Genomic DNA, 25948 nt, shown 5'->3' with positions numbered 1-25948 from the left:
AAGATACTTAAAAAAAAATCCCAATAGCAGATGTCTGAGACAGCACCAAGCCAAGAGCTCTCAAAATTTTCCCCCATCCGCTTTTCTGTGCAAAATAGTTTCCCTTTTTTTCCCCCAAACTTATTAAAATACTAGTGGGTAGATTTTGGTGATAAGAGTTTGACACACAATTCTACTGATAAAACTGTTCATCTACACTATACTTCAAGGTGTATTTTGGTTTGAAGGAATAGAAAAATCTTTAATCTGTTCAATGCCTGAACTTTGAGCAGAAGTATCAGTTATCAGGAGGTTCTCTGAATACGTGTAAACCAATGAAATGTCAGCTGGCAAATTACTGGAATTTAGAAACTGTGAAACACAACTTGAGATACTTCTGCTCTCAGGCCAAGGCTCAAGGAAGTAAGATGCGCTGAAACCCCTCGGAAGTGGTTCTCAGTGGCTCAAATAGCGACAGTGATTATACCAGGTACAGCCTAAAGCCCTGAATACGCTTTTTACATTCTTAACTATACTTTCTCTTTCAAAAAGTCCACATTCACCAGTCTTCAAGATAAATCATGAGGCAGTCATGCCATTCTGAATCTGTGATCCTAGAGAAATGGATAGAGAACCTCTGAAATCCCTAGTACCTTCTATCCCTAGGATATTTCAAAGGTTTGAAGGATCTGAGGCATTCAGAAAGCAGAAGGATGACTTACTGCAACTAAATGTAGACAGAGATTAAAGTTAAAGTGTAACAGAGGTATAACATGCCACACTAAAGTTTGAGAAAAACCATTCCTATTGTTTACATGCATTATTGATTTGCAGCTGGCTTGGAATCAAAGTCTTAAGTTCTTCAGCTAAATACATTATTTTTGCTGTCCAATATGGAAACCACTAGCCACATGTGGCCACTGAACACTTAAAATGTGGCTGGTTTAAACTGAAATATGCTGTAATTAAACAATAAATGTCAAAGACCTAGTACCAAAAAAAAAGAAGAATGTGAAATATTTCATTATCTTTATACTGACAATATGCTGAAATGGGAATATTCTGGATATCTCAGATTAAATAAAATACATTCTTAAAATTAATGTTATCTGTTTTCTTTTAGTTTTTTTAATGAAGCTATTAGAAAATTCAAAATTATACATGTGCTCACATTACATTTCAACTGGAAAACATGACAATAGCCAGAACAGTTTTTACATTTGAAATGTATCTATAAAAGGCTACACAACACATGACATTTTATATAAATTCATAACTCTTTTCTTAACTGATAGCCTATTAGCACACAAATATGACTTAAACACGTGAGAATCCTTATGGCAAATACTGCCAAAAGCTCTAACAATACTCAGCAGTGTTACCATGGTCATGATTATACCATGTTATCAATATCACTATGGTGATAACACTAATAAAACAAATTCAAATAGCACTTACTCTTCTGACAACAGAGAAAATTAAACTGTGGACTAAAAGAAAAGAAATTCAAGCATATAGCAGACCATTTTAATACCTAGCATATAAACTATATGTATTAGTTGTTTCTTGTAACATAAAAAGTTACCTCAAAATTTGGCAGCTTAAAATAACAGTGAACACTTTTTTATCTCATACAGTTTCTATGGGTTAGGAACTCAAAAGTGGCTTAGTCAAACAGTCTGGGTCCAGGGTCTATCATGGGATTATACTTTAGACATCAGGCAGAATTCAGTCCTCTGCTTCCACTTACATGACTGGCAAGTTTCTGATAGCTGCTGTCAAGGGGCATCCGTTCGTCTCCCCAGTGCTGCTTGAGTGTCATTACAACATGAGGCCTGGCTTTCCTCAGAGCAAGTGATCCAACAGAGCAAGGCAGAAGTATCAACGTCTTTTATGATCTAGCTTCAGAAGTCATCACTTGTGTTGTTCACACAGACTAATCCTGACACAGTGTGGCAGAGGACTACAGAAGGGCATGAATACCAGACGGTAACAATGATTTAGGGCCACCTTGGAAGATGGTTATCACAGTACCCTAGGGTGCAGTTCCAGTACAAGAAAACTGGATTATCAATAAAGCAATGAATAATTAAAGCAGTGATTATCAAAACTGCTTCTGAGAGAAAATTATCTGTTAGGATAACAGAGCTTATTGTACAAAGACACAGCTTTTGACTATAGTAAAATAGAAATCAGGGGAGTGACATCAGCATCATGGTGGTGTCAGCTCTCCCCTGGAATATACAATGAAAAGGACATTTATATACCAAGAGAAGACATTTACACAACACAAAACACATCTTAAGAGACCCAAACAGCCATAGGTCTGAAGGTGGAGGTGCTGGACTCCCCAGAGGAAGTGGAAGGAGGTAAAGGGAATCTTCTCTCCACCCCACAAGGCAGTGGCCCTGAGACTGCATGCAGCTCTGAAGGGAAAGGGGGAAGGGATAGGCCTCTGCAGGAAAACCATCACTCTCCAAGTCACCTCACAGCTCAGGGAAAAGCCTCACACAGAGGTAACTAAGCTATTGCAGGAGTGTCTGCATCAAGCTAGAACTCCAGCAGAGCATATAGCAAGGGCGAAGCAAGAACACCCTCAGGATTGCACAGGGGAAAGAAAGCGTCCCTCCCCGCTGCCCACTGCTGCAGTTCAGTCAGTCAGCCAGCCTACCACACAGATGGAAAAGCAGCCAGGGGCTGGAGTGAGCAAGCCTCAGATGGCAGTGGCCTCAGAATACACAACTCTTAACCCACAACCAGAGGCAGCAAATGGAAGCTGCCATCAGATACTATCCCTATGCGGACGCAAACATCCACACTGTAAAGAGTATGAAAAAATATATTAAATCTCCAGATCAGAAGGAAAATGACAAGTACCCAGAAATCAATACTGAAGGCACAGAAATACAAAACCTAAATGACAGAGAATTCAGAATAGCCATTACAAAAAAACTAAAAAACTTACAGGAAAATAGAGATGATTCAACAAAACCAGGAACTTCTTCACAAAAGAGACTGAAACTATAAAGAAGAACCAATCAGAAATGTTAGAGATGAATGGATGAGATAAAGAAAAATCGGGACTGCCTGAATACAGAGCTGATATTATGGAGGAACATATCAGCAGTCTTGAGGACAGAAATAGAGGAAAGCTTCAGATGGAGGAGGAGACAGAACTAAGACTAAAAAGAAATGAAGAAATTCTCCAAGAAATATCTGATTCAATTAGGAAATGCAACATAAGGACTATAGGTACTCCAGAGGGAGAAGAGAAGGAGAATGGAGCAGAAAGCTTATCCAAAGAAATAATAGTGGGGAACTTCCAAAACCTCAAGATGGGGCTGTAAATACAAGTGAAAGAAGCCAACAGTTCTCCTAACTATCAACATAAAAAGACCTTCTCCAAGGCTTATAATAGTAAAGCTGGCAAAAGTCAAGAACAAATAAAAAGTGTTAAGGGCAGCAAGGCAGAAGAAAATAACTTACAAAGGAACCCCTATCAGGCTTTCAGTAGATTTCTCAGCAGAAACCTTACAGGTTAGGACACAGTGGAACGATATATTCAAAATTCTGAAAGACAAAAACTTTCAGCCAAGAGAACTCTATCCAGTGAAAATACCCTTCAGATATGATGGAGAAATAAAAACTTTCCCATGGGGGCTGGCCCAGTGGTTGAGTGGTTAGGTTTGCATGCTCTGCTTCAGCAGCCCAGGGTTTCGTCGGTTCAAATCCTGTGCGCGGACATGGCACCGCTCATCAAGCCATGCTGAGGCAGCATCACACATGCCACAACTGGAGGGACCCACAGCTAAAAACATGCAACTATGTACAAGGGGACTTTGGGAAGAAAAAGAACAAAAAAATTTCCCAGATAAACAAAAGCAAGGGAGTTCATCACCACAAGAGCCCCCCACCCACAAGAAATCCTCAAGAAGGCCCTCATACCTGAAAAAGAAAAGAACGGGGTTACAAAGCCCTGAGCGTGGGGATAAATAGGTAACAAGGAAACAGTGGAATTAAATGAAAAGCCAGACCAGGTGGACTTTATCAGTATTTATAGAACATTCCATCCAAAAACAGTAGAAAATATCTTCTCAAGTTTGCATGGAACATTCTCAAAGATAGACCATATGTTGGGGAAAAAAGGTAAGCCCCAATAAATTTAAGAAGATTGAAATCATATCAAGCTATATCTAGTTTCATAGCATTTCCAACCATAATGCTATGAAACTAGAAATCAACTACAAGAAAAAAGCTGGGAAAGGGATAAAGATGTGGAGACTAAACAACATGCTACTGAACAACCAATGGATCACTGAAGAATTAAAGAAAAATCAAGAAATATCTGGAGACAAATGAAAATGAAAACACACCATACCAACTCATATGGGATGAAGCAAAAGCCGTCCAAAGAGGGAAATTCTTAGCAATACAGGCCCACCTTAACAAACAAGAAAACTCACAAATACGCAATCTTAAACTACAACTAATAGAATTACAAAAAGAAGAACAAACAAAGCCCAAAGTCATCAGGAGGAGGGAAATAATAAAAATTAGAGCAGAAATAGATGAAATTGAAACAAAAAAGACAGTAGAAAGGATCAATGAAAGAAAGAGCTGGTTCTTTGAGAAGGTAAACAAAATTGACAAACCCTTAGCCAGACTCACTAAGAAAAAAGGAAAGAATTTTCAAGTAAATAAAATTACAAATGAAAGAGGAGAAATTACAACAGATACCACAGTAATACAAAGTATTATAAGAGAATACTATGAAAAATTATATGGCAACAAATTGGACAAGGTAGAAGAAATGGATAAATTCTTAGACTCTTACAACTTCCCAAAATTGAATCAAGAAGAAATAGAGAATCTGAACAGACCAGTAACAAGTACAGAGATCAAACAGTAGTCAAAACCCCTCCAAAAATCAAAGTCCAGGACCAGATGGCTTCTCAGGAGAATTCTACGAAACATTCAAAGAAGATGTATTACCTATCCTTCTCAAACCATTCCAGAAAATTGAAGAAGATGGAACACTTTCTAACACATTCTACGAGGCCAACATCACCTTGATACAAAGCCTGACAAGGACGACACAAAGGAGGAAAATTACAGGCCACTATCCTGATGAACACACATGCAAAAATTCTCAACAAAGTATTGGCAAACCAAATACAGCAATACAATAAAAAGATCATATACCATGATCAAGTAGGATATATACCAGGGACACAGGGATGGTTCAACATCCATGAATCAATCAATGTGATACACCACATTAACAAAATGAGGAATAAAAACCACGTGATCAGTTCCATAGACACAGACAGAGCGTGTGACAAGATCTAAAATCCAATTATGGTAAAAACTCTCAAGAAAATGAGTATAGAAGGAAAGTACCTCAACATAATAGAGGCCATATATGACAAATCCACAGCCAACATCATACTCATAGTGAAAAACTGAAAGCCACCCCTCTGAAAACAGGAACAAGACAAGGGTGCCCACTATCACCAATCTTATTCAACATAGTACCGGAGGTTTCGGTCAGAGCAATTAGGCAAGAAAAAGAAATAAAAGGAATCCAAATAGGCAGTGCAAAAGTGAAAGTCTTGCTGTTTGCAGATGACATGATTTTATATATAGAAAACCCTAAGGAATCCATTGGAAAATCACTAGAAAAATCAATAACTACAGCAAAGTTGCAGGGTACAAAATCAACTTACAAAAAACAGTTGTATTTCTATACTCTAATAATGAACTAACAGAAAGAGAACTCAAGAATGCAATCCCATTTACAATTGCAACAAAAAGAATAAAATATCTAGGAATAAATTTAACCAAGAAAGTGAAAAACTTATACAATGAAAACCATAAGACATTACTGAAAGAAATAGATGATGATATAAAGAGATGGAAAGAGATTCCACACACATGGATTGGAAGAATAAACATAGTTAAAATGTCCATACTACCTAAAGCAATCTACAGATTCAATACAATCCCAATCAGAACCCCAAAGACATTTGTCACAGAAATAGAACAAAGAATCCTAAAATTCATATGGGGCAACAAAAGACCTTGAATAGCTAAGGTAATCCTGAAAAAAAAAGAACAAAGCTGGAGGCATCCCGATCCCTGACTTCAAATATACTATAAATCTATAGCAATCAAAACAGCATGATACTAGTACAAAACAGACACACAGACCAATGGAACAGAATTGAAACCCCAGAAACAAAACCACACATCTACAAACAGCTAATCTTTGACAGAGGAGCTAAGAACATACAATGGAGGAGAGTCTCTTCGATAAATGGTGTTGGGAAAACTGAACAACAACATGCAAAAGAATGAAAGCAGACTATTATCTTTGGCCACACATAAAAAATTAACTCAAAATGGATCAAAGACTTGAATGTAAGACCTGAAACCATGAAACTCCTAGAAGAAAATATAGGCAGTGCACTCTTTGACACTGGTCTTAGAAGGATCTTTTTGAATACCACATCTACTTAGACAAGAGAAACAAAAGAAAAAATAAACAAGAGAGACTTCATCAGACTAAAGAGCTTCTGCAAGGCAAAGGGAACCAAGATCAGAACAAAAAGACAACACAACTGGGAGAAAATATTTGCAAATCATATATCTGACAAAGGGTTAATCTCCAGAATATATAAAGAATTCACACAACTCAACAACAACCACCAAAACAACCTGATTAAAAAATGGGGAGAAAATATGAACAGACATTTTTCCAAAGAAGACAGACAGATGGCCAATAGGCACATGAAAAGATTTTCAACATCATTAACCATTAGGGAAATGCAAACCAAAATTACACTTAGATATCACATTACACCCATTAGAATGGCTACAATCACCAAGACAACAAATAACAAACATTGGAGAGGTCATAGAGAAAAGGGAACCCTCAAACACTGCTGATGGGAAGCAAACTGGTGCAGCCACTATGGAAAACAGTATGGAGATTCCTCAAAAAATTAAAAATAGAAATACCATATGACCCAGCTATCCCACTACTAGATATTTATCCAAAGAACATGAAATCAACAATTCAAAGAGACTTATGCACCCCTGTGTTCACTGCAGCATTATTCACAATAGCCAAGACATGGAAGCAACTCAAGTGCCCACAAACTGATGATTGGATAACGAAGATGTGGTGTATATATACAATGGAATACTACTCACCCACAAAAAGAGATAAAATCATCCTATTCACAACAACACGGATGGACATTGAGAGTATTATGTTACACGAAATAAGCCAGACAGAGAAAGACAAACACTGTATGATTTCACTTGTATGTGGAAGATAAACACAAGGACAAAGAGAACACTTTAGTGGTTCCAGGAGCAAGGTGGGGGTTGGGGGGGGGTGTAGGTACAAGGGGTAAAGGGGCACACTTACATGGTGACTGACAAATAATAATGTACAACTGAAATTTCACAGCGTTATAAACTACCATGATATCAATTTTAAAAAAATAATAGAACTCACTGACACTATATGTAAACACGCCTAAAATGTAAAAGGCAAATATTACGGAGACTTTACAAAATTGGGATATGGATCAGCATATCATTGGACATGAGTTAAGCAAAATATGCATTCTGTCAGGAATTATTCAGAATAAAATCTGCAGCTGGACTGAATTCTAATGATAGATGTTTTCTTGTGATTATGGTAAAATTTAAAGTAATCCAGCTTAATTCAATAGTAGTTTACTACTAATAATACTCAACAATATGCCAATCAAAGTTCAACTGAAAAAATTATTAGGCAAATGTTTAGTGAACTATACAACATCAATAAGTTTATTAGTACGTTTAGTCCTCACATTTTAGTAAAGTTCCTTTCTTCTGGGAATCAATACATTCTTTAAGAAAATATGAGAAGGAAATATTCAGAGTCCTGTTAGCCCCCACTGAGTAAAGACTCTCTTTAAACTCCTGCTCCCTCATGAATTTCCATTATAATTTATTCTATTCTTAAGATAGGGGAAAATCACAAAATTTAGCCAAAAACAAGAATTTAATTTAAAATTAAAAAGAAATTATTTGTACTGTTTGGAGTTAATTTTCTAGCACTCATTATTTGGAAGAAAAGTATTAAATTGCCAGCCTGGGGGGAAAAGACTAAACAGAGAAAGAGACTTCAATTCCCTTTACCTGCTCTAATTTGGATATTTCACTTGGTTTATCCAATTCGGGCAACCCAAAATTTAGACGTAGTTATCTGAAGACAGTAAGGGACCATCTTTTACCATTTTAAATAGTTCATATCACTTAAAATGAAAGCAGTATCTTTAGAATTCCACTTCAGCTGCTATAAACTATGTTTGCACTCTTCAAAACTAACACAGACCAGTTTTCCTACCACTGGATTAGGTACTGAAGACTACTTATTATGCCAACTATACTTATCAACCCAGGTCAAATGAGACCACTTCATTCAGAGGACAGGGTTCAAAGTAGGAGGTTTCTGTGATTAGTTTTGGTGGGATGGGAGAGAGAGGGGAAACGGGAAACTATCAAGGAATTCCTCATATCCTTAAATAAGAAGACAGCTATGCTCAAATGAGATTAGGGCAAAAACTGTGACAGCTGTAACTGCAACTTCACTCAGGCAAATTAAGAAGAAGACTGGACCCTTTAGCAAACTCCATACGACTCCCCATTACACTCCTCTGAACTGTGCTTGACATCAGCTGTCAACATCAAGCTAATATACCTCTGCAGCTATAAGACTCTAGTCTCCACTGCCTTTCTTTCGAATCAAACATTCTACAAGGAAAGCAAAGGAAAAAAGGAAAAATAGCAACTAAAAATTAATTTTTTGTTCTCTTCAAACATCTCCCTCAAAATTAAAAGGAAAAAAAGGCTCAGTAATACAGTAACTTAAAAAGAAATCACTTGATAATGACATTTTATTAAGCTTTTCCCTCGTTCAGCTGCAGAAGGAAGGTTACTGCAGATCCTACACAGATTATCCAAGGTAACACAGCCTCCCACATTCACTCATCTCTTTCCCAATTCAGACTGCTATGGTTATGGAGGTCATTTATTTGAGTTATTAAGAGCTGCTTCCTTTGGAGTAAATAGCACTTACCAGAAAGACTTTAACACGTTTGATATTAATGCTAACTGCTATCCATTATCCTTAATGTGAAGAGACAGTAATTCTTTATCACCCTCAACCCCACTGCTTACTCTTCCTCCCTCTTCCCCATCCCCCAAGCATACAAATACACGTAAGAAGATTTCATTAAAATCATTCAACATGGCAGAATTCAATTACCAATTGCTCAGAAGCTTAGTGGGGAAAAAAGAAACTGAAGCCAGATGCATCAGTGAAGTAAATGTTAAGAAAAGAAAGCTAGCCTGATAACAGAGACACAATTTAGATACACACCAACAACTTTTAATTTTAAAGAAATGCTTTGTGTTAAAATTTGAAGATATTTTCTTCCTCCTCCTCTTTAAAGTCCCTCAATTATCTCCTCCCATTAGAGAACTGTTATAAACTCAATTGTTAAAAACCAAAGTAAAAGCAGATGAATTTCATTAAAGAAATGGGAACCCATACATATAAAATGATGCTTTACATAAATAACTTTTGGAGAGCATCTAGTACAAATATTCCATACAGATTGGCCAGTTTCTCACTTTGAAAACTCTGGTATCAGAAACTTGGTCAAGGATATGGGGCTTCCCTCATATTGGGACATGTCTCCTCTGATTGCTAATGCTAATCTGGGGTTCGCCGGTTCGGATCCCGGGTGTGGACATGGCACCACTTGGCATGCTATGCTGTGGTAGGTGTCCCACATATAAAGTAGAGGAAGATGGGCACGGATGTTAGCTCAGGGCCAGTCTTCCTCAGCAAAAAGAGGAGGATTGGCAGCAGTTAGCTCAGGGCTAATCTTCCTCAAAAAAAAAAAGCGCCTTGTTTTGCCAAGAAATTAATTAAAATAATTAAAAGGAAGAAATTATATAGAATTAAATCTTTAAATGGGTCAAGAAGGTCTATTAAGAAGAAATCAAAAGTCATTTTTACAAAAAAAAGAACATTAGTATATTAGAGGTATCTAGTAAGTGACACATCATATACTGTTTCTAAAAAGATGTCAAACCATCTTAATTTTTTAAAAAGTTTTCTTAAATAATTATCCCTATGGCCAATGTCAAAAGCAAGGATAAGTAGTTTTCATTTCAGAAAGGAAAAAGAAAATATTTTACCCAAATGGAAGAAATTTCTTTTGTAGATAGAACAAATCAAATTTTAAAGAAAAACACAAATGTTTCACTGATTCTGCATCCAAGAATAGACTATGCCTAAATATATGTAAAGCTGCTTTCCTCTATCTGTATTTCTATTGTTTTCAATTTCTTTGAACTTCATTCTTAATACAGGTTTCCTCCACTATCAAAAAGTAGAGCATTCCCATGAAAACCTTTGTAAACCAAAATGGCATAAAGCAAAAACGTGCAAAAGCATTTCGTAAAAGCAAAAATCATCTTCTGATTTCTTTCGGTTAATGAAAGTAGGTACTAATGTAAGTCTTTTGTAAAAGCAAAGTGGTATAAAGTGAACTTCCAAAAAGCGAGGATACCTGAATTCACTGGTCTCAGGAGAGCTGACTTACAAGAGCCACAGTGTTCTTTCAGCAGTTCCATGAATCTCCCTGACAGTACCTTCTCCCAAGGTTAAATTCAGATACTTATCTTTATTATAAATAAAAACAAAGCACCAAACCACTATCGATATGAGCCCCCACCTCCACCAGTTCAGTCTACTCTGCCTTATTAGAATGTGACTAAAACTTGTAGTCTTGTCAAAAGACAAAGTGACTGTTACTGCTTAAAGAATAAAAACATATAAGGTAAATATTCTCAACTAACGGACGACAGCATTTCCTTTGTTAAGATATGTGAGGCATTTCCAGTATAACCTATGATATTTTAGGAATATTAGGATGCTAAATGTAATAATGTAATATTATCATACAAAGGTTTTTTTAATTTGTAACAATTTTTAAATTTAATTTTTATTATTTATACCATTATAGCTGTAATTAATGAACAGCTGTCTATGAAAACATTAAGAAAGGCTAAAAAGAAATTTTAAAAACAGCCCTTAACCTAAGGCAGATATAAACCAGTCAAGAAGGGAAGAGAGGGGCCAGCCCCGGTGTTTTGCTGGTTTGCATCCTGGGCGCAGACACAGCACCACTCGTCAGGCCAAGCTGAGGCGGCGTCCTACATGCCACAACTAGAGGGACCCACAACTAAAATATACAACTATGTACTGGGGGGATTGGGAGAGAAAAAGCAAGAAAAAAAAAAAAGATTGGCAAGTTGTTAGATGAGGTGCCAATCTATAAAGAAACAAAGGGAAAAGAAAAATGATTAAATCACATCAGAGCAACTATAAAATAGTATTAAAAAACATAAAACAATACAGTATACTTAAACATTAAGGCTGAGGAACAACATATAAAACAATAATAACAGGGTAGAAGAGTTCAACAAAGGTTACTTTTGAGCCAGAATCCTTAGGTAGTAAAACTGAAAATCCACAGGGAAAAAGACACTGTGAAGCAGAAGAGCACAGATTAGAAAACTCATAACCTGCATTCAAGGAACACCAACGCTATCAGCTTGTCTAGACTAGAGCAGCGAGGCTAGTGAGTCTCTCACCTAAAAATGAGGTTAGAAATTCTTAAAGGGTTTGGTTGATGGGAGACTTGAGAGGCCAGGCTAAGGTGCTTGTGAAAGACTTTTTAACGTCTATCAATGCAATTGAAATCAATAAACATTTTTTACAGAAGCAACTATGTGTAAAGTACCAAGAGAGGGTTCCCAAACTCAAGTATATGGGGGAAACAACACACGAACTATTAGCATATAATACAAAGTAAGATAGAATAAGTCCTGAAATCAAAACAGAAACAAACTCTAATGGAATTACAAAAGAGGGTATGACTCACTCCAATCATGAGGATTTAGGCAAGCTTCACAAGGCAGGGAGCAGCTGATCTGAACCTTAAAAGATAGGCAGACTTTCAAAAGAGTTTTTCTAATCCCCAAATCACTATCAGTCAAATGCTAAAATTCTGCTTTATTTAGGAGGCTTTTGTTACTGGGATTTACCTAACTTGAGTTCTTCATACAGCAATTGCTTCTGAATTGCACTGTAACACACCTCCTGATATATCCAGTAGGAAAGAATGTTATAACAAGCAATTTTAATGTTCACAGAGAGGAAAAACCATTTCCTCCTTAGCTCTGTCCTCACGGCACTCGGCACAGTGACAGCTCCACAACAGGTGCTCGATACTGTCTACTGAGGACAAGCACTGATCGTTCTAAACTCTGATTTAGCCATTAGAGTGAAAATGCTTTAGAGAAAATGTTAAAGAAACTAACAACTGAATTTAACTAATATAGAGCTAAATTCTTGAGGAAGGGACACAAAGGTCGGCAAAATTAAACGCAGAACACCAAGAGAAGAGGTACTATAACAGAAAAACATGATAATAGGAAAGACTCATCAACAATATATGCCTCATTGTTTTTATCATTCACGTCCTATATTGGTGAATATCAACCGGAAGTGTAAAATAGTTTCAGTGTGAGTACGTATGAAGCATGCTAGAAATACTTTAAATAACCACTGCATAATCACATCTTAAAATAGTTACATATCTCCTAAGAAGATATTCCAAAGTTCTTGTGAGGGGCAGTGAATTTTGGTGAGTGTGACAGAAAAACTGGCTAAGTATCTGGATCAATATGGAATATCTACTATCTCCAAGGTCAATAAGGCATAATGGAGGGCATCTATCTACCTTAGCCCGGGGAGATCACTGTGTACACCGGATCAGACCAGTCAACTATGCTGTCCTCTTTCTCAGACTCCAGCAGCATTAACATAATGTACTTGCCCCCTCTTCTACAAGCAATCTTCTCTCTTGCCTTCTGTGATACTGATGAGGATTTTTAGGCTGCTTAATTTTAAAATGGCTTATGATGAGGATTTTTAGGCTGGTTAGTTTTAAAACTACAGATGAGATTCAGGCTCCAAGGAGTGGAATTTGTTTGCCCCTTTGTTGGGAAACATTTACATTTCTAAGGGAAACCTCTATCTGTGAAGATGCCTCCCTCTCTGTGCCAGGAAGAAGGGGGGATGGTCTTATCTCTAGAAGCTCTTAATCAATGCCATTGGCAAGAACTTAAGTTGGTTACTGCCTGGCAACCTCATGTAACTGACCCCCCCCCCCCCCCCCCCCCAATCCTCCTTTGTCTTTAGTTGAAGATAATATTTGAGCGCTGACTTCTGCCATTTACTCAATCCGGTTTGATTCTTATCTAAAAGTTGTGGGACCGCCAAATGGCCAGACCAAACGGGCACTGATACCGTTTTAACTTTTTTACATATTCTTTGTCTTGTAAAGAGATAACTCACATACCTATGCCTTAAATTTAGCCCTAACCCTCAACTCGGGACAGCAGCAGGAGCTCTGACTGCCCGTGGGTCCTGTCCCCACGCACCAGCTCTGCCTGCCCATGGGTCCTGTCCCCATGCCAGCGGGGGCAACAGCAGCGGCTCTGCCTGCCCATGGGCTCTGTCCCCATGCCAGCGGGGGCAGCAGAAGCGGCGGCAGCAGAAGCTCTGACTGCCCATGGGTCCTGTCCCCATGCTATTCTATACTATTCTCTAAATAAAAGAGCACTACTGCCAGATCTTAAGAGTCTAAAGAAATCTTTCTTTCAACTCCTCGGCTCACCGACCCCGCATCAATACCATTCTCTCCTTTTTCTTTCCCACTTCAACTGGACTTCTCATTTTAGTTTCCTTTCAAGCACCACCTTCTCCTACTTTCCCCAACATTTATCTCTAAATGTTGAGGATCCTAAGGGCTCAGCTCTAATTCCATGTTCTTTTGTTAACATCTTATCTCTAGATGATATCACTTATTCTTAGGGGTTTCAATATGATTTTTAAGCTCAAGTCTCCAAAATTAATTTAATTACACTAGACTTTTCTAAGTTTAGACTTTTCTAAACTTCAAATCTGTACATCCAACTGCTTGCTCAATATCTCAGTTAGGATATCTCACAGATACCTTCACATGTTGAAAATGGACCTGTTCTTTTTCCCTGGCAAACCTGTTTATCATCACTCTCAGGGTTCTCCCACCTTATTATTTAGCATTAGCAAATATCCAGTTACTCAAGCCAGGAAGCTGGGAACCATCTCTGATTCCTTCCTCTCCTTTAGTGCCCTGCCCACATTCCAATCCATGAGAAATTCCTGACCACTTTACCTAAAAAAAATCCACCCTCTCTTCTGTTTCTCTTCTGAGCCTCCAAAAACCTCTATCATTAACCCTCACCTTCATTATTACTACAAGCTTCCTACTATGATGTGAGCTCCTTGGGAGGAATGATCTTGTGTGTCTTATATCATTACTATTTCTGGCACAGAAAATTGTGCAGCACAACGTAGGTATGCAATACATATTTATTGACAGATATTTTCTTTGTAACTACTCTTATTCCATTCCAATCTATTCTCAAAATATTACAAAAAAATAATATTCTCAACATGCAAAATCAGATCCTGTCAATCTTCGACATAAAATGCTTTACAACTTGTAAAATCTAAACTTCTTATCATGGCCTATAAGGTCCTGCATGATTAATACCCACCCTTGCCTATATTCTACCTTATTCACCATACTCTGATCCTTGAATGTGCCAAGCTGTTCCTTACCTTAGGAATTTCCTCCATTTTAAATACGGTTTCCCCCACTTTTTACATGGCTTTTTTAGATCTCATCTTAATGTCATATCTTCAGGGAGACCTTCTCTGATAGTTCTAAATTTGGTGCCTATCATCTTTCCCTCCTCTATGATCTTTCACAATACCCTGTTTATCTTCCTGTAGCACTTACCATAATTTCTGCTTACTTATTTGCTTAGTTTTACCATTATTTTTCTCCCCCATGAAACAATATACTCCAGAAGGGCAGGGAACATGTCTTTTCACTACTATATAACCAAACTTTAGCAGCAGAGCTCTACATTTAGAAAGCACTCAATAAATTTATATTGAATAAATGAAATACATCAAGTATGTGTAAAGAAAATGAGTAAAATTAAACCTAATATATGGAGGGATATAGAGTAGTCAAGGTACATCAACTCTAATAATAACAGCCATATTATCATATCATCATAGCTTTAAGATTGGGTCAAGTCTTCAGAACAATTAACTTGCTCAACTAAATTCTAATTTAAACTATGGCCTTAGGATGTCAAACAATATGGAGTACACAATAATATCTGCGTTGAGAATTTAGAAATGATATAGGAAAAAGCCCAAGATATCTATCCTGTATCATTAAATTTGGCAGTAAGATGTTTTTGAAATTTATAGCTCATTTATTTTAAGGGGATGGGAAAGTCAGGGAGATTAACATTGCTAAGGAAATATAGAGTCAATGATGATTTTTAATTAACATTTTTATTCTGAATTACAGACATAGAGAAAAGTTGCAAAAATAGTACAGAGTTCCCATATATCCCTCACTCAGCCTCCTCTAATGTTAAGAGCTTACATAACCATATCACCATAAAGATCAAAACTACAAAATTTACACTGGTACAATACTACTAACCAAAACAAAGATCTTCTTCTAATTTGAACAGTTTTTCCCTAATGTCTTTTATTTGTTCCAGGATTCAATCTAGGATCCCATATTTCATTAGCTGACATTTCTTCTAAGTTTCCTCCACTCTATCTTTAACAGCACTCAGTCTTTCCTTGTCTTTCATGATCTTGACATTTTTAAAGTGCACTGCTCAGTTATTTTGCAAAATGTCCCAGAATTTGGATTTGTCTGGTGTTTTCTCATGATTGGAATGAGGTTATGTATTTTTGGGAAAGGATAACACAGAAATGATATTTGTCTGCTTCTCAGTGCATCATATCAAGGAGTTCATGATGTTAATATGTCTTATCACTGGCAATGTTAAACTTAATCATTTTGTTAAGGTGGTGTCTGCTAGGTCTCCTCACGGAAAAGTTACAATCTTCTTTTGATAGTTAATAAACATTTTGGGGAAGATATTTTGAGACTAGGCAAGTGCTGTTATTCCTCAAATGTTTATTCACTAATTCTCACAACCATCAATAGATCTTGTCTGCAACAATTATTGCTGAGGTATTTGCTTCATGGTGATTTTTTAAAATCTATTTCCTTCTACATTTATTAATTAGAAATCTTCCATACGAAAGAGTTGTCCTTACTCCCCTTTTACTTCTGTGTTTGATTATTATCAGCACGGACTCATGGATACTTATTTCATTCTATGTATTAACTCAAGTATTATCATTATTGATTTTTTTACTCAAATTGTTTTAGCATGGGACATTAGGAGCTCCTTCAGGTTGGCTCCTATGCTCTTTCCACAGTCCCCCAATCTTTTTGTTGAACACTTTCCTACTTTCCGGAACCACAAGGTTGTTGAGGCTCACCATGTATTTCCCCTGCCCCAGCCTGGAATCAACCACTTCTCCAAGATGCCTTGGTTCATTTTATCGGAGAAAGGCATATAGAAACCAAAATCTGGGTGTGAAGTATGCTTATTGCTTCTAAGCCCTCATAACGGACAGACTTAGGAAATATACGCAAGTATATATGCATATATACACATTGATATCTCTATGTCTATCTGCATATAAATTAAATACCATGAGTTCATCCTAGTATCTGATTCCAGTCGAACACTACAGCGTTCAAGTCTTCCCAATACTTTATTCTCAAACAATGAAAAACTCAGCCCTCATTATCTACAATATATTTCTTTATTTGTTGAATTCTAGTATACGTATAAAGTGGTTTCAGAATGGCTAACTTATCTTCTGTGAGAAACACATTTACTACTAGATTACAATATTCATGTACAGGTTTTTTTTTTGTCTCTAGCATTACAGTGTTCAGTCAATAAAATGTCTTCCAAAGATATTGAGGAGAGTTCCCTTCTTCTCTACCTTTCTGAGGGTGATTACCTTATTCATTTATAAAACAAGTTCATCTGTTAGTATTTGTGTCCTTTGTGGGGTTCCACCCTACATCTTGATTGGTTTTATTTAGTTTTTTAGAGTATGTGAGGGGTAGGTGAAACATTACTACAGTTCTAAGAGTCAGAGCTATACAAAGACATATGCTAAGAAAAGTGTGACTTTCTCCCCAATCCCATTTCCCCCTTCTTTCTATTCCTCTCCCAACCACTCCTGTAGAAAACTGGTCTCTCTATTTCTGGCTTATCCTTTCTGCTTTCTTTTCCAAAAAAAGATCAGATATGTGTGTATTTTCTTCTTTTCCCTGCTTTTTCCTCCAATTCCCCCCAGTACATAGTTGTATATTTTAGTTGTGGGTCCTTCCAGTTATGGCATGTGGGACGCCACCTCAGCATGGCCTAACGAGCAGTGCCATGTCTGTGCGCAGGATCTGAACCTGGGAAACCCTGGGCCGCTGAAGTGGAGAAAGAGAACTTAACCACTCAGCCACAGGGCTGGCCCTGTGTATTTTCTTATAAGAAGAATAGCCTACTATAGATAGTATTTTGTGCTTTTTTTTTTTTTTTCCTTTTTCACTTAACGGGATATCCAGAAACCACTCCCTATCAGTTCACTAGAGATCTTCCTCATTCTTTTTTAAAGCTGCTAGTCTCCAATGTGTGGATGTACCATAATGAATTCAAGTACTCTCCTACGTACGGGCAATTGAGTTGTCTCTGATATTTTGCAATTACCAACAAGACTGCAAATAACCTTGTGTATATGTATTTTTATATTATTGAAGATGTATCTTCAGATAAAGCTAGACATTGGCTAGCTGGGTCACTAAGTAACTGCATACGTATATGATAATTATAACCCACATAAAAAAATCGCTTTTGAGACTTAATGATTTTTAAGAGTGTAAAGGGACTTCTGAAACCAAAAAGTTTGAGACTAGTTAATACAGATCATAGAAATAACTGTCCAAAACACAATGGTACAAATAGGCTACAGTCAAGTGGCAATGTGATATCTTAAGACAGGGTATTCACAACTAAGGCCATGATAAACAACAGCAATGTTTAGAGTCTGTGGGATTCCCTGTATTCTTTCCGTTTTAGGGTATCATTTTTATTTCATATCTAAGGAATTTGTTTAATCTCTTCAGAACACTTTTGATGTGTTGAGCCAAGAACAAAGAATAAAGTAACAACTTATTTCCAAACCCACTTTCTGCCAAAAAAGAATACTTTTAGTTCCATCTGAAGTACCCAAAAAATTGGAAAGAAATGAAGCTACTTTTAAAAAATACTTTCAAGATAAAACATGGGATTTTTAATTTAAAAAAATAACGGTACAGTAAGGATAATAAATGTGCAAATGCTAGATGCAACTATCCTCACTCTGGAAAACCTCACACTGGATGCTGAACAAAAGAAGTCACTAAAGAAAAATGATTCTACTTACATAAATCAAAAATATGCAAAACTAATCCACACTTTGTATTTAAAATACACACAGGTTGTAAAGAAAAGAAATAAAAAACACAATGATGATTTCCTCCCATGGAAGTAAGGAAATAATGATTGGGAAGGAATATACATATGATTTCTGGGATGCCAGTAATATTCTAACTCCTGAGACAATCACTTTCTATGTATTGTTTACATTGCGTGTGTATGTACTTTTTAAAATGTATTTTATTCTTCAGAATAAAGGTAAATAAAAAAGTAGTCTACTGCTTTCTGGGCAAACTGTACCTCCTCCCAGGAAGCGTGCAGCCACGATGGACTCAACGCCATAGCGGGCAGCCACTGAACAGCAAAAGATGGAAACGAACCTTCTAGACTAAACCAAGTTTCACTCTTCACGAACAAAAGAAAACACGTGCAGTGTTTATTAACACGAATAGTAGAATCAATCTTTGGAAGCCAAGGAGGCATCTGATAAAGATTAAATATTTATTACTCATCTTCAAAACATTAAATTTCTTTTTAACATAATAAAGAATATATTTTAATTCTAGAATTATTATTATGCCTATTGTGAAAGTACTAAAATAATTCCTTCCCTTACTTCTCCTATTTCACAAAAACATCAACAGATGGACCCAAATGTATATTCAAAAATTCAAAATACAAACAAAAAATTCAGGTAATAACTTTTTTTTAATACAAATCTTCAATTAATGGCTTTTCTACTATTCTATCCCCCATGAATTCTACTATTAGCCATTTCTCCAAAGACCCCTAGCTTCTTTTAGTGGGAAATCACATTTAGAGATCGCAATATGGGTGCTACAGATACTCACTACCACTGGGTTGTCATGTGCAATAACATAGTTAAATAAGCAGCAGAGGTAGTTAGTAGAAGAGAGAAGATCAGATCCAAAGTATTCTATTTGTAGTCCAGTGCTCTTTATACTATATTTGAATGAATTACATCCATGTGTATCTTGCATATGGCCATCAGCAATCGTTTTTCATAACTTTAATATCTATCACTTACTGAGACACCTTGGAAAAGTCACTCATCCACTCTAAATTAGTTTTCTCTACATGTAGTATTTAATAAATAATCTGACTCACTTATCTCCTGATTGTATAAAGAGGAAATGACAGGTTACATATGAAAGTACTTTTGGTGCTATCATAACAACTGACAGAAGACTAGAAGGGCATCTTTCAGTTTACAAAGATAGACTAGTAGTAGAAAACTTCAAACGGTAAGGGGTGGAACAAGACAAATTAAACAATTAACGGCATAACACAAAGAAGGGCATATACATCTTTCCTTATAAATCTTCCTATAATTAAAAGTTACATGATCCTAGTTAAGAAATGAGTTTGAATTGAAATCCTAGAAATATGTGAATTATTCAATAAAGTATAAAGATGCCAACTCAAACTTGTAAGCAGTGAAATAGTTTCCTATAAACAGTCTAGTGAAATTGTTAGCAATGAAGAAAAAATAAGACTCTCACCAGACAAAATATCCTAAAATAATTTTTTTTAATTTTTTTTGTGAGGAAGATTCACCCTGAGCTAACACCTGTGCCAATCTTTCCTCTACTTTGTATGTAGGATGCCTCCACAGCATGGCTGATGAGTGGAGTAGGTCCAGATCTGGGATCCAAACCTGCGAACCCAGGCCACCAAAGCAGAGGGCATGGAACTTTAACCACCAGCCCATGGGGTCGGCCCGCAAACCTAAAATAATTTAAATTAAGAAGTAAAGGTAGGGGCTGGCCCCGTGGCTGAGTGGTTGAGTTCACACGCTCTGCTTTGGCAGCCTGGGGTTCCGCGGTTCGGGTCCTGGGTGCGGACATGGCACCACTCATCAGGTCATGCCAAGGCAGTGTTCCACATAGCACAACCAGAAGGACTCACAACTAGAATATACAACTATGTACTGGGGGGCATTGCAGAGAAGAAGGGGAAAAACAAAGAAAAAGACTGGCAACAGATGTTAGCTCAGTGTCAATCCTAAAAAGAAAAAAAGAAGTAAAGGGAAAAAATGAAAGCCCAGAATAACTTTAAAATATTTATAGGTACAGTCATGCACCACATAACGACCATTCATTCAGTCAACAACAGACTGCCTATATAATGGTGGTCTCATAAAACTGGTACCATATAGCCTAAGTGTGTAGTAGGCTATACCATCTAGGTCTGTGTTAAGTACACTCTATGATGTTTGCACAATGATGAAATTGCCTAATGATGCACTTCTCAGAATGCATCCCTGTCATTTAGTGATGCAAAATTGTAAATATTTATATGTTCTCAAAATGGGGATAAACTAACCAAAGAATCCAAGAAAAAAAGCCACCATGGAAGAGAGAGAAACTTGAATTACATTAACAAACAAATGAAAATTTAAGAGAAGAAAAAATACTCAGTCTTATTGGTAATCAGAGAAACATAAATTAAAACAAAAATTAAATACTTTCTCCACATCAGATTGGCACTAAAAAATAAAAAATGAGAAAGCGAAAATTGACAGTATCAACTGTTATTGGCAAGAATGAGGGAAAACTGGTATGCTGCTTTTTTCAAAAGTTGGTGCATTTGAGAAAATTTACACTATTTCTATAAAGAATATGTATTTTATAAACAATAAAAGTTATATAAAAGAGGAATGAAAAAAGGAATTAAAAAGCCGAATTTTTATGTCTGAAATGAATTTGTTGTAAAGCCTAAAAATGGCTTCTACATAACAGATGATAACTCCTCCAAATCTCTCCAGTAAAGATTTCATGATTATGCAGTTGTGGCATAAACACTCTATCATACCCAGTTAGAAGCTGTAACGAGAGAAAAACAACCTGGCAGTGGCTTAGTGGTCTTAGTGGGAGTTTCAGAGATTTCCAGCAAGTTAATGGTATTCTTCTTGAAAACTTAAACCTTCATTCTGACACATTAGAGATCCAGGAAGTCTCGGTTAAAATCATGGCTGAGCTACTTAGAAAGCCGTGTGCATTTGGGTAAGAAATTCAACTTCTCTATTTCCTCATTTGTAAAATGTGCACAAAACCATCTGCCCCACTGCACTACTGTGAAGGTCAGAGACAATGAGTGACCAGGGCCTAGTTTCCAGAACTGGGCACATAATTGGCGCTTACCATGTAGTCACTGCTGCTATTGTTACTGAGCCTGGTTTAACTTACTCTGTGAATAATTAGGTTTTACATACCAATTATCACTTCATTTAGGTAAAAAAGTACTGTATAAATGGCCTGTATGATTGTGAAGTATTCTCTCTAAACTGAGTTTTCTTGGTTTTGGGGGGTTTTTTTGAAGAAGATTAGCCCTGAGCTAACATCTGCTGCCAATCCTCCTCTTTTTGCTGAGGAAGAGTGGCCCTGAGCTAACATCCGAGCCCATCTTCCTCTACTTTATATGTGGGACGCCTACCACAGCATGGCTTGCCAAGCGGTGCCATGTCTTGCACCCAGGATCCGAACCGGCGAACCCTGGGCCGCCAAAGCAGAACGTGCGCACTTAACCTCTGCGCCACCAGGCCGGCCCCTAAACTGAGTTTTTAAAAAGGAAGGAAAGAAAGAGAGAGGAAAGAAAGGTGGGGAAAAAAGGGAAAGAAAGAACGGAACCCAGAAGGAAGTGAAACAGACACAAACCAAGATTAGCAATGCACTTTAATGAAGGAAAATGGCAAAGTTATGCTGACCACCTGAACCTCAATAGAACCCACGCAGTAAACTGACTGTGAACTTACCAATTACATGCGATCAACTTGAAGCCAGATGAACTTTCTCCTATGCTGAAGAGTCCTCACAAAGCTGTGGAATAAAACTTGCCTTTTCTATTTAAAGCCATTCCTTTATTGCTAAATAGTTGGCCTGAGAGGAAGGCAGCAAGCAGGGTTAGAAAGAGAAAAAAGAGGAGGAGAAAGATGAAGAGAAAAACAACATGCAGCCATGGATCAAACTTCTTCACCCGACCCTTCCAGGTTCTCCTTGCATTCTAACCTGTAGCTGCTGGGAGCTGTCATTGAGATTGTCCTCCCTTCGTCGAGCCTCCTCTAGCATCTGTGCACTCTTCTTCTTTTCCACCTGTTCCTTGTGCTTCAGATTGGCTACTTTCTTATTCTGGTCTTTCACTTGCCTATTGATAAGGAGGAGAAAAATCAAGCCATTCATATATATGCATAGAAAAGAAAATATTTATTTACAGACTTACACCACTAACACCAAGGAACAGCTGGAAACCAACAAAGAATTCCTGCTTTGAAATTTTCCCAACACTTTCAAATTCTTTCCTACCACTGGGAGCAAATTATTAACAGTGATGCTTCAGGAACACATACTTCAGCATGTACTTTATGAAGCAGAATGAAATCGTAAAACAAAAGAAAGCTATGTGATAGTTTGAAATGAGAGGAAAAAGAAACCAATTCAGAGATTTATGTTGGAAGTATGCAAACAAGTCTCCTGACATCAATGCTATAAAATAGTAGAATGGCTGATTAAGAAAGGTTTTGTAATTCAACTCTAATTTTACTATTATTAAATATTGCAAACTTTCAAAAGGCTGTATATAATATATATGCATATGAAAATAATGATACAAACATCTGGGAACCCAACTTAAGCAAGAGAACATTATATTTACTTCTGAAACGTCCTATCCTACTCCACTGCCTCCAAACTTAGACAAAAATAACCTATATCATAATTTGGGGTTTAAAATCCCCTTGCTTTTATTACAGTTTTCCTACACACATGGATCCTTCATTTAGTTCGCATGTTTTTGAAATTTATATATAAAGTTATTAATAAACTATTTTTTCTTTGCAATGTATGTTTTGAGAATCATACTGATCAATGACTGTAATGTATTTTTTTATCCCCTCCATTTTCACTGCAGTGTAAAATAATATACAACAACTGTTTTAACCCATTCCCAAGGTGATGGACAATTGGGTTGTTTCCGTTTTTCTTACTATTGCAAACAATGCTGCTGGGTACATTCTGATATCCCTGTGCAGGTTTCTCCGAGGTAGAGGCCTAGAAACTAAACTGCTAGGCCACTTAGTAGGTACACTTTCAACTTAACTAATTATTTCCAAGAAGCTGTATAAATTTATACTTTCTCATTAGTAATGCATAACAGTGCCTGCCACACTTCTACACATCCACTAATACTTGGTACTATCAGACTTTCTAAGTTTTACTAACCTGGTAGATATAAATATCTCATTGAGTTTTAAAATGCATGTTTCTGACTACTGAGGCTGAACATCTTTTCACATAGTATTTGGCAATTCATGTTTCCACTTCTTTGAAATAACTATTCATGTGTTTTGCTCATTTTTCAATTAGGATATCTTTTTCTTAATGATATAAGTATTCTTCAATATATTCTGGATAATAATCTTTGACCTGTTATATAAATATTTTCTTTCAATCTACGAATTATTTCTTTTTTTTTTTGGAAAGAAGCTTTCTTTCTTTTTTCTTTTTTTTTAAGATTGGCACCTGAGCTAACAACTTGCCAATCTTTTTTTTTTTTGCTTTTTCTCCCCAAATCCCCCCAGTAGACAGTTGTGTATTTTTAGTTGTGGGTCCTTCTAGTTGTGGCATGTGGGACGCCACCTCAATGTGGCCTGACGAGTGGTACCATGTCCGTGCCCAGGATCCGAACCGGCGAAACCCTGGGCGACCAAAGCAGAGCGCAGGAACTTAACCACTCGGCCATGGGGCCGGCCCTTGAATTATTTCTTTGATTGATTTATGATATGTTATCATTTATAAAATTAAAAAATTGTAATTGTTTCAATTGTATCAATCTTCTTTATGGTTTGCAACTTTTGACTTTTTCATGAAATCTTCCCCATTCCAAGTTCATAAAGACATTCCCCTAAAAATTTTGTTAACTTTGTCTTTCACAGTGAAGTCACTAATCTACCTGTAATTAATGTTGTGTATGGTATGAGGTAAAGCTATAATTTCATTTTTGTGGTATGGTATGAGGTAAGAATAAAATTTGACTTTTTACATATATTGATAATTAATTGTCCCAGCAGTACTTAACAACGCAACACTACTTCCGTCACATACAAAGTTTCTATATACCTGTGTGCCTGTTTTATGGCTCTCTACTCTGGTATCTTCGTATATTTCTATGCCAAATCTATACTACTTTCATTACTATACCTTTATAAGGAGTCTCAATAGTGTCTGGTAAGGAAAGCCTGCCTACCTTGTTCTTCTTCAGGACTGTTGTGGCAATTCTTGGCTCTTTACACATCCCACATAAATTTCAGAACCAGCCTGTCAAGTTCTACTAAAATAACCAACCAACAACCACAGCAACCAAAACTCAAGAGCAGCCTATTGGGATTCTGATTGAAATTGCACTGAAGTTTTTATATCAATTTGGGAAGAAGTGACACTTTCATGCTCTTGAATCTTTCAACGCATTAACAATGGCATATCTTTCCATTTATTTAGTTCTCCTTAAACAGCTTTCAACAAAGTTTTATAATTTCCTCGATAAAAGACTTGCATTTATTTTATTCCTAGGTACCTTATATGTTTTGTCATCATTTTAAATTCCACATATCATGTCATTACACACAGTTCCTTACACAAAGTACTCTAGAAAAAGTACTGTTTCAACAATGTAAATATTATCAACAAAATTAACAATCATTCCTTGTCATCATCTAATATCCAGTCCATATTCAAATTTTCCCAGTTGTCTCAAAAAAAAATTTTTTTCACAGTGGCTTGTTTGAATCAGAATGCTAAAAAGGTCCACAGCATTGTGTTTGCTCATTACGTACTTCCAGTCTCTATTAATCTAGAGAAAAGTCCCTCACCTCCTCCCCTGTTCCCTTCTTCAATGGCACGGACTTGTTAAAGAAGCTGAGACAGCTGTTCTGTAAAATGATTCACATTTTGGAACACCTGTTTGCTTCTTTATGTATCATTTAACTTTTTTTTTATTTCCTGCTTTTTCTTTTTTTGAATACTGAAAGTTAGCTTTAAAGACTTGAGCAGATTCAGTTTCAACTTTTGAGGTCAGAATACCAGGTAACAGCGTTGTATACTTCATATTGTCTCACAACAGAAAGCATAAAATGTCTGGTTTTCATTCATCAGTGAATTAAGGTAGTGACAGCCTGGCTTCTTATGAGTGTAAAGTTCACCTTTCATCAACGTTTCATCTAATGGTTCCATGCACTGATGAACTTTTCCTGAATAAATTATTTCAATGGTATACTTTTTAAATTAAATTTTATAATGCCTTCTTGTTGGCATGTAGACATGCACTTGATTTCTGTATATGGATTTTATATCTGGCAAACTTGGTAAATGCTCCTGCTATTTCTAATAATTTCTCC

The 25948-nt window shown here is 36.7% G+C and overlaps 1 protein-coding gene across 11 annotated transcripts in view; it reads right to left on the bottom strand.

Moving 5' to 3' along the window:
* Window positions 1-25948, bottom strand: part of ERC1 (ELKS/RAB6-interacting/CAST family member 1) — a 519222-nt gene that overhangs the window by 272656 nt on the left and 220618 nt on the right. For all 11 annotated transcript variants that reach the window (XM_046661687.1, XM_046661678.1, XM_046661716.1 and 8 more), the window contains one exon: window positions 22569-22704. In XM_046661687.1, the coding sequence (XP_046517643.1) occupies window positions 22569-22704 (136 nt within the window). The remainder of the gene's footprint in view (window positions 1-22568; window positions 22705-25948) is intronic.

Source organism: Equus quagga, chromosome 1, assembly GCF_021613505.1.
Source record: "Equus quagga isolate Etosha38 chromosome 1, UCLA_HA_Equagga_1.0, whole genome shotgun sequence".
In the NCBI taxonomy this organism is placed as follows: Eukaryota; Metazoa; Chordata; class Mammalia; order Perissodactyla; family Equidae; genus Equus; species Equus quagga.
The sequence above is the reverse complement of the archived record's forward strand: the minus strand, read 5'-3'. Positions and strand labels throughout refer to the sequence as shown.